This window comes from Lithobates pipiens, unplaced genomic scaffold (assembly GCF_037356315.1).
Source record: "Lithobates pipiens isolate NorthernLeopardFrog02 unplaced genomic scaffold, aLitPip1_a1.2 Scaffold_19, whole genome shotgun sequence".
In the NCBI taxonomy this organism is placed as follows: Eukaryota; Metazoa; Chordata; class Amphibia; order Anura; family Ranidae; genus Lithobates; species Lithobates pipiens.
Window position 1 is genome coordinate 278,496,726 of NW_027507764.1, and position 20,374 is coordinate 278,517,099.

General features: G+C 46.1%; 1 protein-coding gene across 6 annotated transcripts in view; it reads right to left on the reverse strand.

Annotated features, from left to right (window-relative positions):
• Window positions 1-20,374, reverse strand: part of MARCHF6 (membrane associated ring-CH-type finger 6) — a 1,566,402-nt gene that overhangs the window by 1,456,415 nt on the left and 89,613 nt on the right. For all 6 annotated transcript variants that reach the window (XM_077491957.1, XM_077491954.1, XM_077491953.1 and 3 more), the window contains one exon: window positions 17,513-17,586. In XM_077491957.1, the coding sequence (XP_077348083.1) occupies window positions 17,513-17,586 (74 nt within the window). The remainder of the gene's footprint in view (window positions 1-17,512; window positions 17,587-20,374) is intronic.

Here is a 20,374-nt window from a genome sequence, read left to right on the forward strand (position 1 = left end):
AAATAGGAATAGTTTTATTTTATTTTTATTTTATTTTTTTTTACTAGTAATGGCGGCAATCACCCAAAGAGTTGGAGAGATGGTTGAGGACACAAGGAAGGACGGAGGGACGATGTCCTCATTTTAGATGAAAAGGCAAATGGCACCTTCGGAAGAAACAAGGGATGCGGACGCAGCACCGCCTTATTGTGGAGAACCAAAATAGGGAGACTTACACGACAAGGCCACCAGCTCAGAAATTCGCAGAGAGGACGTAATCGCTACTAGAAAGACAACCTTCTGAGAGAGCGAGTAAGGATATCTCCCCAATGTTCCAAAACGGGGGCATCTGAAGTATCAAGAACACCAGGTTTAGATCCCACAGAGACATTGGTGAGTGTACCGGGGAGCCACGTGCCAAACCCCTGCAACAAAGGTAAGCACCGAGCGAGTGTTTGATAGTGTTTAAAGCCAGCTTCTGATCAACTCCACGCTGCAGGAACACAAGGATCTTGGATACGGAATAGGAGCACGGGTGCCACCTCACAGCCTTGCACAAAGATGTAAGCTTTTCAGGTGCGTTGATAAATCCCGCGAAGTAGACTTAGGCATCTTAAACATAGGTGGGAATCACAGAAACCGGCAACCTCCGGTCTCTCAGCACCTGGCTTTCAATAGCCAGAGATGGTAAAGCAGGATGGACTATCGGTCCCTGAGACAGAAGATCCTCGCCAGGGGGTGCCTGCCACCATCCATACAACGTCGGTGTACCATGGACACTGAGGCCAATCTGGAGCGATTAGAATAACCAGTATGGCCTCGGCCTCTACCTCTGCACCTTCCAATTGAGGCCAGAAGATGCACGTCTGGCGTGACCCACCGCAGGCAAATGAGACAAAACACCGCCAAAAGCAGTGACCAAACCCCCGATCCAGCAACTGAATGCTGTGGTAGTCCGCCTGCCAGTTTTCTACACCTGAAATATAGACTGCGGAGAAAGCCGGCATGTGAAGTTCTGCCCATTGCAGAATGTGAGACCACCTGCGCCACTGCTGTGGCATTTTCCGACTGGATTTAGACTGCACAGCAGCTGCGTACAAATGGAGAGACATAACCTGATCACTCGCAACTCTAGAACGTTGATTGATAGACGAGATTCTTCCCACGCCTGGCGGCCCTGGGTCAGGCTGGCATCCATCGTGATCACCGTCCCGGTCCTTAGGGCTGGAGACCGTAGCCACCAAAGAAGTGAGGCCCTGATCAGACGGCCCACTGGGGATCTGAAAATCCAGAGATGCCAGGGATTGGTTAAGATCTCCCTCTGCAAGACCTGAGTGTGAAATTGGGCATAAAGGACCGCCTCGAAGGTGGATTCCATGAGGCCCAGAACCCGCATTCAAAAAACACAGAGACAACCACGTGCGGGGATAGCAGCAAACGCAAAGGGTCTGAAGTTTGATCGGCAGAAGAAAAACCCTCACACGCGCGTCGAGAATCAACTCCAAATATTCCAGTCGTTGGGACGGGAGCAACACAGGCTTCTGGGAGGTTCAACACCCAGCCAAACTCTTGTAAGGCTTGCATGGCAATCGCCAAACATTATCCCTCAGTTCTGAAACAGACGCCACTCGCGGGAGGAGATCGTCCAGGTAGCCCACGACAGCGATCCCCTGCTGTCTCAGCAACGCCAGAACTGGTGCCAGCACCTTGGTGAAGACCCGGGGAGCTGGGGCCAGGACAAAATAGAAGTGCCACAAACTGCAAAACATAGGAAATGCTTGTGCCTGACACTTATGGGGACATGCAAGTATGCATCGATGTCCAGAGAGGACAGAAAATCCCCCTGATGAATCACGGCCACCACAGAACGAACGGACTCCACCCTGAACCTCCGTACCTTCATAAAACAATTGAGGGTCTTGAGATCCAGGATCAGACGAACCCCTTCCTTCTTTAGAACTATAAACAGATTGGAGTAGAAACCCCAAAACATTTCTGAAACTGGTACCGGATCACCCCAAATCTAATCACTAAACTAATCACCCCCCGAAGAAGCAAATCTTGCACTGCCCCAAACAAAGCCTGCCAACGAGACTGGGGAAGATGACGATTGGAGGGGAAAAAAAAACTGCCTGGACAGGAAAGAAAATTTTGTAGCCTGACAAAATGAGTTTGCGGACCTAAGTGGTTGGAAAAAAGGCAAGTCCACCAGTCCGCATACCACTGAAGGAGACCCCCACCCGCAAGTCGGGCAGGGGTAAACCTTCATGTGGAAGAGGGCTTGTTTGTGGACTTGTGATGCCAAGGACGCTTTGGTCCACTCGCTGGAGCCTTGGCAGGCTGAGAACTCTTGCCCACAAGACCAAGCAGATGAAAAAAAACGCTTGTGAGTGAAAAAAGGAGGGGCCCTGCCTGCGACGGTGCTCCTTGCCCTTTTTGGGCTGTGGGAGAAAGGCACTCTTCGCCCCAGTAATATCCTTTACTGTATATTGTAGTCCACAGTGGCTCCAAATAGCCGCCCACCCTGGAAAGGCAAATCCACCAGAGTCTTCTTAGAAGTTTGGCCCGCCAACCAGCACTTAAGACAAAGCAACCAGCGAAGAACCACAGCCGACACAGATTTTAGAAAGTAATAGGGCTGTGTCCAATGCCGCATCACAAACATACTTTTGCCCTTGTACTAACTGGTCTGCCAGTTCCACACAGACCAGAGAAGCTTGCTCATTACCCCACTCTCGGTGCAATAGCTTAACCCACTCAGCAAGCATTTGAGAAACCAGAGCCACGGTCAACACTGGACGAAGGGCCAAACTCACATTGTAAACAGACTGACTGACTGACTCGGTCTTTCTGCCAGCAGGGTCCTTGAAAGAATGGGACCTCTCTACCGGAATCATGGTCGCCTTTGTTCAACCTAGATACGGGAGGATCAACGATAGGAGGTGAAGGTCACTTCTTCAGCAGGGCTGAAAAAGGACTGCTGGGGGCATTCCCAATCCTTGTAGATAATCAAAATAAGACAGGTAAGGAAACCTTAGCGGTGTGGACTGGCTTACGAGACCCAAAAGGGAAACGACAAATCTTCAGATGCCCCCGCCAGATCCTCAATTTTCGAGGTACAGCACACCGCTGTAGTGAGGTCGCCCAATAGTGCTTTTTCATGCGCAGCGACAGGTGCTGAGGATTCCTCCTCACTGTCTGACAGATCAGTGGCTGCATCACCCGCTATGGCAGAGCTTGACTCCGGATCAGAGTCCTCCCCAGAAGACAGAGGGGGTAGGGGGCGTTTTTTACCTGCCTTACACCCGCACACCACTTCAACCTGGGAAATGAGGGATTCCAGGACTGCTGACAAAGCATCCAAGGGAACCGCAGACCCAGAGGGACCAGCTGCAGTCATGGGGCTGACTAGGGGAGGGGCACCTGCTTCAGACGCCATGGAAGTACTACACTCAACAGGACACCACCAGGGACCGAACGCTTATGAGGGAAAGAGAAGGTAAACACCCCCTAGCTTCCCCAGACTGGGGAAACCACAGAAGGACTCACCAACCACGTTCCAAACCTCAGGAGGAGCGGTGCTGTGACCACTGTGACTCAGACGTCAAGTGCCTGTTCATGTGTGTCCCTGCGAGGAGTCTAGCCCATCAGCTCCCCCCATCCATGATGGGACTTGTCGCAGCCGACCCAGCGAGGAGCTTAGGTCTGCACGTGTGCTCGTGGCCAGGCTGGGGAGACTACTAGGATCTATAATATCCAGCCTGTCACCCAGCTGATTGCAGATGCAAACCAAAAATCAAAAAAAAAAGGAACCACAGGTCGCAGCAGGGAGCCAGGTCCTTCTAGGCTAGGCAAAAAACAAAACAAAAAAACTGAGCTGCCTGTAGCAGAGCAGGAGTTACTACAAGAACTGCCCCCTAGGTGGTGCTGTGCTTTTTATTCTGCCTAGTCCTACACCTGAAGGTAGTGATATAACCCTAAGGTCAAGAATGGATGTGCTGTGTCCGTCAATGAACAACAGAGAAATACAGATTTTAACCCCTTCCCGACCAAACTACAAGTTGGCTCCCCTGCGAGAGTCGCTGGCTCTTTAAGACGCTTTAGCAGCCATGCGTGTGCAAGCCCATGTGTCCGCTGGGCATCCACAATCGCTTGTGACAGAGCGAGAACCGGGATCCCAGTTCTCCCAGGGAAGGGAACACAGATAGTGTGCTCCTACCACCCCACCACCCGCCCCCCCCCCCCTCAGAACACATCTACTGAACGCAGTTAACCCTTCCCTGCCAATGACATTTATACAGTGGTGCCTATTTTTAGCTCTGATCGCTGTCAAGTGTCCGATCTGTCCACCGCAACGTCACAGTCATGATTTAAAAAAATAAATAAAATCATTGCTCACCTTCATTACTAGTAAAAAAAAATTAAATTCCATAAATCTATCCCCTATTTTGTAGACGCTATAACTTTTACGCTTATTGCGATTTTTTTTTTTTGACCAAAAACGTGTAGCATATAATATTGGCCTAAACTGATCAAGATTTTTTATTTTTTTTATTTTGGGATATTATAGTAAAAAGTACAAAATAGTTTTTTTTTTTTTCTAAATTGTCGCTCTGTTTATAGCGCAAAAAAAATAACATAAAAAAAACCAACACCACAGAGGTGATCAAATACCACCAAAAGAAAGCTCTATTTGTGGGGGGAAAAAATTGTATTAATTTTGTTTGGCAACAACGTCGCATGACCACGCAATTGTCAGTTAAAGCAACGCGGTGCTGTATCTCAAAAAAAATGGCCTGGTCAGCAAGGGGGCAAATCCTTCCGAGGCTGAAGTGGTTAACTTGTAAAGCCCTATACACACTATCAGTTTTTCTGCTGAGCTTTTCCTTCAGATTTACCAAAAATCATAATATGAGGTCAAACCTTAGGAGTTTCAATTTGCATGCAATCAGGCAGGCCCATGCACTACAGAGTGTTGGTAAACCTGAAGGAAAAAAAAAAATCAGCAGAAAAGCTGATGGCGTGTATGGGGCATAAGCAACAAAAACAACATGGGGGGTGGGTCACCGTCAGCATTCTAAAACTGCAAGGAATGCAATAAGTGTAAGAAGGAAATCAGGGCGGGCAAAAAGATTACGAGACACACATGTGGGGTAAAAAAAAAAATCCAATTGTTTAGATACATTAACAGTAAAAAGGCAAGTATAGAGCACATTGCCCACATAAAAGACGAGGATAGGAGGATGGTTTGCGAATGACACAGAGAAGGCAACTGTACTAAATGCCGTCTTCGCTTCAGTTTTTGCACAAGAAAAGAAAGGGTATACCAACCATGACAGTACTGTTAGTGACACATCACAGGGCATACCCTCGTGGCTAACAGAGGCCGGAAGGAATGACTTAATACATCACAAGGACCAGTTCACCTACACCCGAGAGTCCTCAGAGAACTCAGGCAGGATATAGCCTATTCTTTGTGGACAGCATACTGACAGGATTTGTAACAGTTGATTGGAGAAAAGCCAATGTGGTACTGGTTTTCAAAAAAGGACCGAGACAAATCCCTGGAAACTACAGGCCAGTCAGCCTAACATCAAGCGTTGGTAAATAATTGGAGGACTAGATCCAAAAAATTACTGAAGAAATAAAATCAAGTAGTTATTAGCATGGGTTTACAAAAGGTCGTTCTTGCCAGACCAACCTGTTAACATTCTACGAGGAAGGGAGCTGCAATCTAGACAGAAAAAGGTCAGTGGATTTAGTGTACCTGGACTTTGCAAAGGCATTCGATACAGTCACCCATAAGCGCTTGATTTACAAGCTGAGGTCTGCAGGCGTGGACCATAAGGTTTGTTGTTGGGTGAAAAAACGGTTACAGCAGAGTGTCCAAAAGGTAGCAATAAATAACGTGTACTCAGACTGGTCTGGAGTGGTAAGTGGGGTGCCCCCAGGGTTCTGTCTTTGGACCAATTCTATTCAATGTATTCATAAATTATATAGAAGATGGGATAAATGGCTCAATCTCAGTTTTTACAGGGCAATAACTTCACACAGGATATAGAAAATTTACAGAAAAACAAACAAAATAATGGAGTGGGCAAATACATGGCAAATGAGGCTCAATGTGGGAAAAATGTACGTTAATGCACTTGAGGGCAAAAAACAAATGCAAACTACTCACTAGGGGGAGAAACGCTGGGGAAATCAAGGATGGAGAAATATCTGGGGGTCTTAGTAGATGACAGATTTAGCAATAGCATGCAATGTCAAGCTGCAGCTACCAAAGCTGGCAGAATATTAGCATGCATGAAAAAAAAAAAAAGAAGGGATATACGCCAGAGATAGAATACTACTACTATCACTTTAAAAACTCTGGATAGGCCACATCTGGAGTATTCTGTCCAGTTCTGGTTATCAGTCCTCAGAAGGGGTGTGCTGGAACTGGAGAGAGTCCAAAGGAGGGCAGCAAAACTAATAAGAGGACTGGAGGACCTCAATTACGAGAGGAGATATGATAGCGATTTACAAATGCCTCAATGTCAATCCCAGTATAGGAAAAAAGGCAGTCTCAAGGATTGTAAGAGGACACAGGGCAACACAATGAGATTGGAGGAGCAGTTTAACCTTAAACTGCCCAGGGGGGTTTTCACGGTCAGGACAATAAGGATGTGGAATTCTCTCCCACAATTGGTGGTGGCTGTGGGGAGTATTGATATTTTTAAGAGACTCTTCGATGTGTATCTTAAAAGAACACAACATACAGGGATATGGGAAATAAATTATAGACACTGACACATGCACCTACACAGGGTGAACTGGATGGAGTATTGTCTTTATTCAACCTTACCTACTATGAAACTATGAGGCTGGGTTCACACTAGAGATTGCAGCGTCTCACAGCAGGAGTCCGGTGTGTCTCCTTTCACTGTTTCATGTCCAATTTGAGCGTGAATTTGGGCTTGAAAACAGACCAAAAAAAGACAAACAGGGCTCCTGTGAAATTCACATTGGAGCCACTGCAGAGATGTGTGAACCAGCTCTATGGAGAGCCGGTCACAATCTCCTGACATGCGAATTGGATACAGGGAAATAGTGTGAACCAAGCCTGAAACTATGAAACAATTAAAGTATAATCCACCTGCTCTTGACCCCTCTACCACCACCCTACTGCCCCCCCCCCCTTTTTCCATGATCTTACCACTCTTGCCCTCCCTTTCCTTCTTGCATGCCTTTACACCTCCTTTTTCCACCCCCATCTCCTCTGTTTTTTCCCCTTCTACATCAACTTCTTTAAACTTTTTCTTTCTTTCTTATGATATATTACTGGGCCGTGGATGGGTATTCCAACAAGACAAAGACCACAGACACACAGTAAAAGGCAACAAAGGAGTGGCACAAGAAGAAGCACATTAAGGTCCTAAAGTGGCCTAGCCAGTCCCCAGACCTTAATCCCATAGAAAATATGTGGAAGGAGCTGAAGGTTTGCGTTACCAATGAAAATTAGTTTTTTGTCAGTGGGCAAATGTACAAAATCATCAGCGGATCAAATATTTTTTTTCCCTCACTTTATTAAACAAAAAAAAAAAAACACACCCCCACATTTTTCAGAGCAGAGGCTGTGATCAGTCCATGTGTCCTGTCCCAGCTCCCCCCCACCCAGCCCACCCGACAACGTCATCCTATCAACAGGGCAGGGGGCGGGACAACCTCTCAATTCCAATCTGCAGCTCCTCCTGCCCCTTGCCCCGCTGATAGGATGACATTGGCTGGGCGAAGACACGCGGGCAAGGCAACACAGCAGGAGGTGAGCAGCAACCGCAGTCTGCGATAGCCCTATGCGGACCGCAGCCACCACTCACCTCCTGCTGTACAGCCCCATCATCAACAGGCCACAAACTGGACCCCTGATCCAAGTCATCCCACAAACAAGCTATTCGAACATCTGCTAGATAAAAATTTTACTGACCACACCTCTGTAAATTTTAATAAAATGTCACCGAAGACAATTTTGATCATTTAAATAATGGGAATTTTTGTTACTGTAAAATCCCTTTCTCCAAGTTCAATGATGGATGCAGCCTCACTTCTTATCCATGACCAAACAGGGTTTTATAGCCCCACCTACAGGAAGGGGGGACACTTGGCTCCCAGTCACAAGCAGTGTCAAAAGGAAAAGAACTTCTAATAGAAGGATGGGTGCTGTGTCCATTAACCACTTGAGACCCGCGCTATAGCCGAATGACGGCTACAGCGCGGACCTCCTTTGCCGGGACTACGTCTATTGACGTCGTCCCATGCACGAGCGGCCGGCACGTGCGGCGCGCTCTGATCGGCGAGTCTATGAGACTCGCCTGATCACTGATCCGAGCAAAGAGTCGATCCTGACCCCTTATCACGTGATCAGCTGGCAGCCAATCACAGCTGATCATGTGATACAATGGAGCCGGTAATCGGCTATTATTCCTCCTTGCGCTGACAGCGCGAGGAGAAAAAAAAAAAAAGCCGATCACCGGCGGCCATGATCGGGACATCAGTCCCGATCACGGCCAGCCCTGCCAGTGCCCACCTGCCCCCTGCCAGTGCCCCCCATCAGTGCCACCCAGCAGTGCCCACAGTGCCACCCAGCAGTGCCCACAATCTGCCTCAACAAAGGTGCTGCACCCCATTGCCACATATCCGTGCCCATCAGTGTCATCTACCAGTGCCCATCAGTGCCCAGAAGTGCCACCTATCAGAGCCACCTATCAGTGCCCATCAGTCCCATCTATCAGTGGTACCTATCAGTGCCCCTTAGTGCCACCCATCCGTGCCATCTTATCTGTGCCCATCTTTGCCTATTGGTGCCGCCTTAACTATGCCCACCAGTGCAGCCTATCAGTGCAGCCTATCAGTGCCGCCTCATCAGCGCACTTCAATGAAGGAGAAAAATGACCTGTTTGCAAAATTTTATAACAAACTATTAAACATGATTATTTTTATTTTTTTGCATGTTTTTTTGTTTGTTTAGCAAAAAATAAAACTCGCAGCTGTAATGAAATACCACCAAAAGAAAGCTCTATTTGTGGGAAAAAAATGATAAAAACTTAATTTGGGTACAGTGTTGTATGCCCGCGCAATTGTCATTCAAAGTGCATCAGCGCCAAAAGCTGAAAATTGGTCTTGGCAGGAGGGGGGGGGGTTTAAGTGGCCAGTAAGCAAGTGGTTAAAGAACTCAGAGAAAGATTTTACAGTGATTGCATTAATTGATGGACACAGTCCCTATTCTTATCCATGACCAAACAGTGATGCTCCTAAAGTAGTGCCACAACAGGGGGTGGGCAAACCAACTAAGAAAAACCACAGGCAACATGCCAACACTCTGAACCACAACAGAAGGGTGCCCTAGAGTCCTAAACAGCCACCTGCAAAGCTTAGCAGGCAAAATTAGTAATCGAAGGATGACAACACAACTTTATTGCATGTAGCAAGTGCGTGCAGAGACAACCAGGGTCGCCACCCTGCAAACTTGACTAACAGTCGACTAATGTTGGACCGCCCAGGAAGAGCCAACCACCCTGAAGGAGTGCGCTGCCACAGGGAAGGAAAGTTCCATCTTAAATGGCGTATACCTGCACAAACGTCTGCCGAATCCAAAAAAAACGGTTAATAGTGTCTGAAGAGGCCGCCATGCTGTTGTTGGGACCGCCCAGAGCACAAAGATTGGACTTCCTGAAAGCAGCCATCACAGATTGCTACGCAAATTGGTGCAAACCTTTTCCAGGGGGTGCAAGGCCATCTCCTCAGGAAGCGACAGCCGAGGATACAAGGAGAGAAGGACAAGGTCTGCATTCAAATGGAAATCTGACATCACCTTCGGGAAAAAAAATAAAAAATAAAAAAAAGGAGGGGATGGCTGAAGCACCACCTTATCCTTGAATAAAGTCAGCTTACAAGACAAAGCTAGAAAGGACGTCACCTGCCAATCTGAAGTTATAGCAACTAGGAATGCAACCTTCTGCAAGAGCGCAAGCAAGGGAATATCCCAAATGCTCTCAAAAAAGGGAGGCTTGTGAAGAGCCCAACACCAAATTCAAATCCCGCGGTGGCAACAGGGAGAACCACACAATGGATCCCTGAATAAATGTGTGAACCAAAGAATGCTTGGCCATGGGACGCTGAAAGAAAACACCCAGAGCAGAGACTTGACCCTTGATGGCACTCAAAGCAAGTTTCCGATGCCTGCCACATTTGAAGGAAGGTCAACAGCCAAGCCACTGAGAAGGGGAGAGTATGGAACACCAAACCATTGTTAAAATGATCCAGGTCCGTTGATACATTTTCCGAGAGGTAGACTTATGCCCCGTACACACGAGAGGGATTAAGTCTGACAGACCTCCAAAGGAGTTCCGCCGGAGTTCCGACGGAGTTCTGGCGGACTTTTCGACCGAACGGACTTGACCACACACCATCACACCAAACTCCGACGGAGTCGAACGTGATGACGTACGACTGGATTCGACGTAGGAAGTTCCTAGACAGTAGCCAATAGCTGCCCTAGCGTCGGTTTTAGTCCGTCGGAGTAGCACACACACGAGCGGATTTTTCAAAGGGGACCGGGTCCGGCGGAGTTCCGTCGGGAAAATTTAAAGCATGCTTCATTTCTAAAGTCCGTCAGACTTTAGCTTCGCTAAAGTCCGTTGCAGCCCACACACGATCGGATAGTCCGCCGGACTCAGTCCGTCGGAGTTTGGATGTCGAAAAGTCCGCTCGTGTGTACGGGGCATTACAAGACTTTCCATAGTCAGAATCACTCAGCCAAACAACCCCCGTCCTCCAGAACCTGGATAGCCAAACCCTCAAAACCAGCAATGGTAAAGTAGAGAGAAAAATCAGCCCTGGGACAGAAGGTCCTAAAAAGGCAGCCACCAACCATACAACAACCGCACACTACGAATGGCAAGGCCAGTCCCGAGCCACTTGAAAGACTGGGATTCTTTTGGCTACTATCCTGGGCAGCAGATGAGGAATCAGTTGCAGGGTCGGAAAGGCGTTGATGAAATTGTACCGATCCCAGGGTGCATTCAGCACAGCTATCATGTCCACCAAATCAGCCAACGATCTTGCCATAAAACCTCGGAGCCTTCCAGTTGGGACGAGACGCCAGAAGATCCCCAGCAAAGACAAAATGGACAGAACACCTCCGAGTTCAGGGATCACTCCCCCTGATCCAGCGACTGACGGCCGAGATAATCCACCTGCCAGTTCGATGCCTGGAATATGTATGGTAGCCAGAGCTGGAACAAACTTTTCCTCCCATCATAGAGAGTGATACCCCTCCAACGCCACTGCTGCACTTTTCATACCAAACTGATAAAATGACATAAGCCACTGTGATGGCATCATCCGAATGGCCCAAGACCAGGAGCCCTTTGAGGCAATCTGTCCAGCCTGACAATGAAAACCTGACTGTTCGATGTCCCAAGACACAGATTGTAGAGCTCCCCTCCAAGGTCCAGTGCCAGTGGCCCAGGACTTGGCGCCAACCAATTGGCTGGCATCCATCGACACCACTGTCTCACGAACTGGAACAAAGGACTTCCTTGCCCATAGGGACAGACTGCAGACAGAGGAGAGATGCCCTTGACTGCTCCAGGCTAATCCCCATGTCTAGGGAAACAGGAGGCTTGTTCCATGTGGCATGGATTGCCTCCTGGAGAGTCCATAATTAGAGCTGGATATACAGAACCGCTTTGAAGGTGTCCACTCTAAGCCCAATACCTACATGCAAAAAAACGGAAGAGAGGCCTCTTGCAGGACAAGAGCCAGCAGACTGCCGACCGGAGCTGCCGGAGTTTGATGGATTTAAAATTGAGAACCAACCCCAGACACTCCAAACTCCTGAATGGAGCCAACACACACTTCCGGAGGTGCAAGGTACAACCGTAAGACCCGAAGTGACTGTGTGGTCAACTCCACACTGTCCAACAGGGGTGAGAAAATCACTGCACACCATGGCAAGTCAAATAAGGCAACCTATGACAGGCAAGAACCAGGGCCAAGACCTTGTAAACACCTGGGGATCGGAGTCAAGACCAAAAGGAAAGCGCCCCGAGGAGATAATCCATCAGAAACTTGTGCCCCTGCCTGAGGGAATTCAAAGCAGTGGGGTCCATGGTTGGGAGAATCCGGCCTACATTTTAACCGTGAACAGATTGGGAGTTAAATCCCTGGAACTGCTCTGACCCAGGAACCGGGAAATCCCTCCACAAAGTAGCAGGTCCACACATCCCCATACTGGGCTAGCAGATGCAAGCCATAATTGGAGGGCAAAAAATACATCTGTTGCAAAGGAAAGAAATCCTAGTTTGTAAAGAATTAATTCTTTGACCCACTTGTTAGGGATGAGGGAGGTCCAAAGGCCCAAAAAACAGCCCGGAAATGGATAAGGGCAAACCCACATGTTGGAAGGACTTGCCGCAGGCTCGTAGGGCTCCCAGGAATGTCCAAGGGGATTGAAAAATCTACTTATGCAAGACGACGGGCCCGGACCTCTAATGAGGTTCCTTTCCCTAGTAGGCCTGCAAGAGGGAGGAGTGCATGTCACCAGTACGGTTCCAGATAATGTCCTGCAGTAAAGCCCCACACAGATGGAGAAAGGAGGACGACGACAGGGAGCAGTACATTTTTGTAGGGGGGATCCCCCGCAAGGGTGACGACTACAGTTAAAAATTAGGATCAGCAAGGTAACAGCCACCTCCATGGCAGCAGCCCCAGCTATGTGGTATGCCCACACATAGTGGCAACATGGGCAAACACCAACCAAGCTCCCTCACCCCACCGGCTGTAGGAGTAGAACAAGGAAGGCACACACTGTCACAGAAAGCTAGCCACAGGACAGTGCCAGAATGGCTCCCAGCCAAGGCCACTCTCAGGTGGCAGCCAACTACACTTAACCATCAGCTGCGCCCAACGCTACGGTGGCCACCAACAGAAGGTGGCACACGACTACACTTAGCCGCCGGACATGGAGACGCAAAGGTGGCCTCCAGCAGAAACTGCACAAAGTGACAGCCAAATGTGGCCATTCAAAAAGATGGCAGCCGCCGCAGACCCGCCCCCAGGCCAGTTGGACCATGTAGAGTGTTGGAAGATCCAGCAGAGGAACCGGAAGACAGCTCAGAAACTCCAAGCATGCTACGGAGGGGGACGAACACCTAGGGCACCGGATTGATCCCCTCAGATTCATACAGTCACCAGTCTTGTGCCCACCGGGGGAGGGTGGAACATTTGAGCACAGCGACCCCCAAGCACCAGTGGGCACCCCCAGGGGCAGCATATTATCATAGGGCCCATCTGCTGAGAAGATGAGGTGGATCACAGGTCCGTGTCCGCTCCACAGATTATTCTATGGGGCTGTCAGATGGAAACAGACCACCTGTCAGTTTCCATCCAACTGTCATTTCATCTGCCAGACGGGTGGGGAACAGACCAACATTTTTCTGTTTTTAGAGGACAGGAGCAGATGTCTGCTGACACCCGCCACTCCATAGAGAGCAATGGATGATCCAATCAGGTCTGCCTTATAAAAACTGGGCAGGCTGACCCGATCAGCCAGACAGTGTGAGAGGGGCCTTTGGTTCTTTTTTAGTAGACTGTTTACAAATGGATGTCATTACACCTGCCCAGCAACAGTTCCCTGCCATATGTATCAGGAAAAGCCTTCTCTCAGAGTGCATGCTGCAGACCACTGTCTAATACTGTATGGCTCCCTGATAGTTTTCCATTCTCGGTCACAAAGATTTAGGGCTTCTCAGTTACCACAGTTCCAGTGCCCTCCATCTTGCTTGGCAGCCCAAACCTTAACTTTGCTAGTGTTTCGGATCTCATCTGGTAGGTTTTGCTCAATACAGCAGCTAGCTGGATGACTATAGTGTGCACAATGCATGTTGTTTGACACTGTAGTTCAACACTCTTAATAAATTCTGACAGCTTTCCCCACATTGTCACTGTAAAGAGCGGCCAGCAAGCAACTGTGAATCTAGTGCCCTTTCTCCACTTGGCAACGTTGCACCTTCTACCGTGTTCTTGACTTTATCTGACAGCTCCCCTCACTCCGATTAGCAGCCAGCTACTTGGAGTTCATTATTCCGCCACACCTTTCCCCAGAGAGCAATCATTGGACAGTTGGCTTAGTGCAGTCACTCACAGAGCTTAATATCCTGCTTGTACATTTGGCTATAAAAAGGTGCTCCCTCTGCCAGTGATATGTAAAACAGTGCAGCCACTCAGAACCTTCTGTTCTGCTTTACAACTCACTCTGTACAGTTCTTAAGATCAGCAGATTCCCATTACCAGTGACCTCTGCATAGTGAATAATTAAGGCTGGACCTGTAGGTTGCCCATACCTCTGCTTATTATCCATACAGTTTTTTTTTCATCTCCATGCAACATAACTAGGACTTCCTGTGTATGCTGAATGCTACTACTTCTTCCTTGTGTTCTACCTTCAAATGTTTTGACATTACAGGTTTCCCAGCACCAGACTTTTTAATTCATCAGATTTTTGACAAATTGCAGGAGATATGTGGAAGCGTACACGAGTGCCTGAAGAACACCACATCTTCTCAGATACAGCGTACAGTCACCACAGTACAGTAGTGATACAATGAATATTGTTTTTTGCAATGCGAGGGGACAACTAGAGGTTTTTTTATCACATTCAATGTTGAGCCAATAATCCATGTAGGGTCACTGAAATTTAGAGCTGCCTGTGATTACAAAGAGACTGCATTTTTGGATTAGAGGGAAGAGGTGCTCCCTTTCAAGATACAGTATACTGCAAGCCAATCGACAGAAATAAGATACTTTTGTAATCAAATTTGCATCAACTGCATCAATATGCATTTCAAATCAGTGGTAACAGTTAGTTGACATGGATGAGAAAAACTGAGTAACCCTGAAAAAGTTTCATTACAGTGCTATCGCCACAGCATTTGAAGAATAAATATGAAAATGTTACATCAGTAAAAAACCTTATTTTTAAAAAGAGGAAACATTTTTTTTATAAAGGCTTCTGTTTGCATCAGTTTTACAACAGTGTGAGGATTTCTGCTATAATAAGGAAATATTGGAAATTTCCATCTAGCATTTCTTCTGATATTTCTGAATTTCAACAAATAGTACTACAAGCATTTAGAAATAAGAGTATATGGCATTGTTTATTTCAATGTGAAGAGTACAATTTCTAGGCGAGTGGTGACGGTAGTCACTTTGGGCAGGGGGCTTGTGAAACCCAGCTTCCCTGAGAGGTGGGGAAACTCCTTGTTCCTTCTCCCGCAGTGGTTATGTGCTACGAGAGAGGCTGGGGTTGGCTGGGTGAGTAATGCTCTGTTTGGGGTAATGTGTGGGTATGGGCATTGGAGTACTGGAACTATGGATATATACTATGGATATACTTTGAAGTCAACTTGTTTGGGGTCTCCTTCTGTGTTGGTCTTCTGCCGAAAGGGGAGAGTGTGTGGGGGGGAGGGGGGGCCCAGCTTACCCAAGAGCTCTGGAAACAACTTGTCCAGCTCCTCCCACCCCTCCTATGTGTAAGTTACCTTGTGTATATTAGGGGCACAGGGTGACCAAAAACCACAGTTGGGTCTGCACTAACCAGACTAACCATACAACCACACTAGATCCAGCATTTCCTTTTACCCGTTATCCAGGGGTCTATATGTGTATGTTTTATGTTGAAAGAATGAAGGGATCTTTCACTTGGGATAGTAATATTTCTGAACAATATCCTTCAAGAAATATATGACGATTGCTGGAATATTGTATGAGCTTGGTCTCAGACTGTTTACTAGATCGTTAGAAGTGTGGCTGTATCCCATTGTTCTATGGTTTGTCTACCTGGGGAGCAAGTGATTATAGGATGTACATGTGTATGTGGATTAGCTGCTGGGAGAGGTTCTCCTGTAACCCTTCCTAAAGGTGGCCTGTGTGTCTGTCACTGAATGTAGTTTACCCCACCCTGTGTCGTTATGCAAAGAAGGGGGGATTGCCCCTGAGTGTTTATCTTTGTGCCTGTGTTTTAATAAACAGTCTTATGCTTCTGTTCACCCTACACCAATGTCTCGACAAGTGACTGGGTGGGTTAAGGGACCTTGGCTTGTGCTGGTACCAGACAGGAGAAGCTTCTTAAAAATAAATAATAATAAAAAAGGAAGGCGAATGACTAAGTATACAAAACATCATTACGCAAACAGGCACAAAAAGCAATGCCTGAACGCTGGCATTTTATACTGTACCATTTACAATCAAAATGTTATTTTTATTTTTCAATTGATCTGATTCTGAAACCAAATAAAGGTGACTTAAAAGGGGTTGTACAGGTAAATGTTTTTCACCTTAATGCATTCTATGCATTAAGGTGAAAAAAACATCTGACACTGCCTGCGCACCCAGCCCCCCCCCGTTTTACTTACCTGACCCCTCGAAAATCCCGTGCTTGCCCTGACGACCTCTTCACCGCTCAGCCTGGCCACTGATTGGCTGGAGTGGATGGATGGAAAGCAGCGCAGCCATTGGCTCACGCGCCGGGGGGGCGGGGCCGCGTGATACAGTGAGCAGCTATAGCCGCCGGCTGTATCACGGGAGCGCGCCCACAGGTGCTTCTCACCATGCGAGGGAGCTTGCATGAACGTGAGAAGTACCTGCGGGAGAAAGCAGAGACAGCCGCCGAATGACCCCAGAAAAGCAGGTTCGGGGCCACTCTGTGCAAAACGAGCTGCACAGTGGAGGCAAGTATAACATAACATGTTTGTTATTTAAAAAAAAAAAAAAAAACATTTTTTGCTTTACAATCCCTTTAACAAGATAAATAAGGTGTGTCAAAGAGCTGAATTCATTGTATCCAGAGGGTCCAAATAAAAAAGTAAAAAATCAATTTCCAAAAAACAGGTGCAAGTCATCAGACTTGCACCTGTAACTTGGAAATTGATACTAGGACGTTGTTATTTATACCTCTAGCAGCTTTAACATTTTTTGTTTCTTTTTACTTGAAGTGATTGCAGCCGTATTAGTGCAATTGTGACAGAGAAAATTGAGTACTGTCCGTGATAATTTATTTTGTCTGCCTGGAGTATTGCTTGGACCTTAAAGAAGGGGACACACCCCGAAAGCTCGTCCATGAAAAATTATGTTAGTGCAAATAAAAAAAAAAACATCACGGACAGTACTCAATTTTCTCTGTTTCTTTTTAGCAACACTGAAAAGGTTTTATACATATTTTTAGTTTGGTGTTTTAAATTACAGATGGATGAATGCATGAACGAATGAATGATAGATATCCTATATACATAGGAAGCAGTGCTCAATGCATTTCTGGCACAATGGTTTAGAAAGACAGACATGATATGCCATGTATGGAGAACCTGGCAATAATGATCAGGCACATAAATATTTGATACAGTAAAAAGACATTTGAAAAAGTAACTATATGATCAGTATTTCATTGCACAACATTGTCACTATGTATTTAGGAACAGTGTTAAAGTAAACTTACTTGGTGTAAATGCAAATCGGTGCTTGCATAGTTCACAGTATTCTTTTCTGCTGTGTTTAAGCCACTGAACCAAGCTGAAAGAAGACAAATTAAAAATGTGAGTGACTCCTTTGCTTTGACAGTCTCATTTAAAAAATTTGCAGGCCGTTTTCGCAGCAAAAAAAAACGAATCTTCATAAGGAGACATGCTTCATGGTTTAGTTTGGCTTTTCACTGCCAGACCAATTCTTCATGAATGTTAAAATAAGATCAACACAATTATATATTTGAGGATGTGGCAGACCCCAAAAATAAAATGTTACCTTCAAACATTATGGTGCAAAATGTTTATAAAACTGTTTTATTTCATTCACAAAAAAAAAAAAAAAAAAAAGTGCGCACAATTAGGGTCTTCAAATTTTCCTTCAAGTATAAAAGAAGAAACTAATTTAATAACTATCATGTTACTCCTCAAAATGACAAAATGTGCCCACAACAACAGACTATAAACCCAAAACTACAAGTGCTGTCAGTGCCTTAAAACCTTAAGCCCTGGTTTACACCAGTGCGACTTGTCACGAGACTTGGACAGTTAAAACTTGCACCCAGTTTGTGGCAATGGAACCATTCAAAATTGCTGCCACTCAAGTCACGACTTTGAAAAAGCTTTCTGCGCTATTTCTGTGCAATTTCAGTGCAACGTGTATTAACATCTGTTATATGAAGTCACACAGATCTCAGCAAGCTGCACATGAAATTACACTGCTTTGAAGTCGTTCTGAAGTAGCACTACTTCAAAACCACACTGGTGTGAACCAGGGCTAAGGGTTCATTTCCACTAACTTAGTGTTTTCAACCTGGGGGTCAGGACCCCCTCAGGGGTTTGAATGACGACTTGCCAGGGGTCACCGAATCCTGGGCTGTTCCTGAAGTCTGCTCTGCTCTCTCAGCCTCTTTACGGCAGCCCAGCTGGGCCGTTCCTGGGCAGACTAGAGGTCAGCTGACTAGTGAGGAATGTTAAGAGGGAGGGGCTGGAGGGGACCCCATTGACTTTGTGGTGTCTCGTAGCAGTGACACCTATGCTGAAATCAGGCAGAGACACAGCGATTAGCACTACCTGTGATTATAGTTGCCAATAAAAGTCTCCACTACAGTTCTCAGATCAGCAGATCACCTGCCACCGATCCCATTCCTCCCACTACCCCCCCCCCCCCCCCCAAAGAGTAAGAGAAGGAATAAAAAAAGGAGAATACATGGAGGGGAGAGGAAAAGAGGGGAATGAGCAAAGAAAATGAGAGAAAAAACAAAGAAGGATGACTAGAGAGAGGGGGGGGGGGGGGAAATAAAAAAACAACAAATTAGGATAGAGAGAGATAAAAAGGAGAAGAGAGTGGTACATCCTAAAATTTACCATAAGGTGTTTTAATACTGTACGAGTAAAAGGGACTCAGGGAGCACTAAATGTCCATGGGTTATGGGTGCAAATTACTGGTCTTGCCTTGGGTGTTGACAACCCACACTACGAGAATAATTTTACTGTTAAGGGTCCCCACAACTTGAAATGTTATCAAGGGGTCACAGCACTAGGAAAGGTTGAGAACCACTTCAATAACCGATGCATCGGTACACATGCATTACTGCATTCATTTTGAATTGACCGACAGGCCACCTTTAAGCGGGAACTGTAGCCGAGGACCACAAACTGAAAAGGCTATTTAATTCACAGAGCACTCACCTATCCATCCATTTCTCTATGTGTTTTTTTGAATACACACACAGTGGATATAAAACAAAAAAAAGGTCTACACACCCCTGTTAAAAAAGTCAGGCTTCTGTGATGTAAAAATAATGAAACAAAGATAAATCATTTCAAAAAATTTTCCTCATTTAATGTGACATATAAATAGTACAACTCGATTGAAAAACAAACTGAAATCTTTTATTGGGGATGCATAAGTTTGGAAATGTGCCTCTTATTAACCCCAAATAAAAAAATAAAAATAAAAAAATAAAAGTTTAGCTGTTCCAGTAGTCTTTCCTGACATTTTCTTAGTCTTATCCTACAGCAAAAGCCATGGTCCGCAGAAACCTTCCAAAAGCATCAGAGGGATCTCATTTAAAAAAAAAAAAAAATAAATAAAAAAAAAATAAAAAAGGTATTTAGTCAGGAGAAGGGTACAAAAGAATTTCCAAGGCATTAGATATATTATGGAACACAGTGAAGACAATATGGCACAATGGTGACATTTCCAAAAACTGGACATCCCTGCAAAATGTATGAAAAGACTAGATGAAAACTGGTTAGGGAGGCTGCCAACAGGCCTACAGCAACATTAAAGGAGCTGCAGGAATATCTGGCAAGTACTGCCTGTGTGGTAAATATGACCATAATCTCCCGTTTTCTTCAAATGTCTGGGCTATGGGGTAGAGATACAAGACAAAAGTCTTTTCTTATGAAGAAAAACATCCAAGCCAAGCTAAATTTAGCAAAAACACATCTGAATTCTCCCAAAAGCATGTGGGAAAATGTGTTATGGTCTGATGAAAACAAGGTGGAACTTTATGGCCATGATTCCACAAGATATATGGTTTGGCACAAAAAAAAAAAAAACGGCACATCACTAAAAGAACATCATACCCACAGTGAAGCCATGGTGGTGGCAGCATCATGCTTTGGGTCTGTTTTTCTTCAGCTGGAACAGGGGTCTTGGTCAAGATAGAGGGAATTATGAACAGTTCCAATAGTCACAAAACCTTCCGGCTTCTGCTAGAAAGCCGAACATAAAGATGAACTTAATCTTTCAGCATGACGACCCAAAGTATACATCCAAAACAAAGGAATGGCTTCACCAGAAGTAAAGTATTGTAATGGCCCAGCCAGAG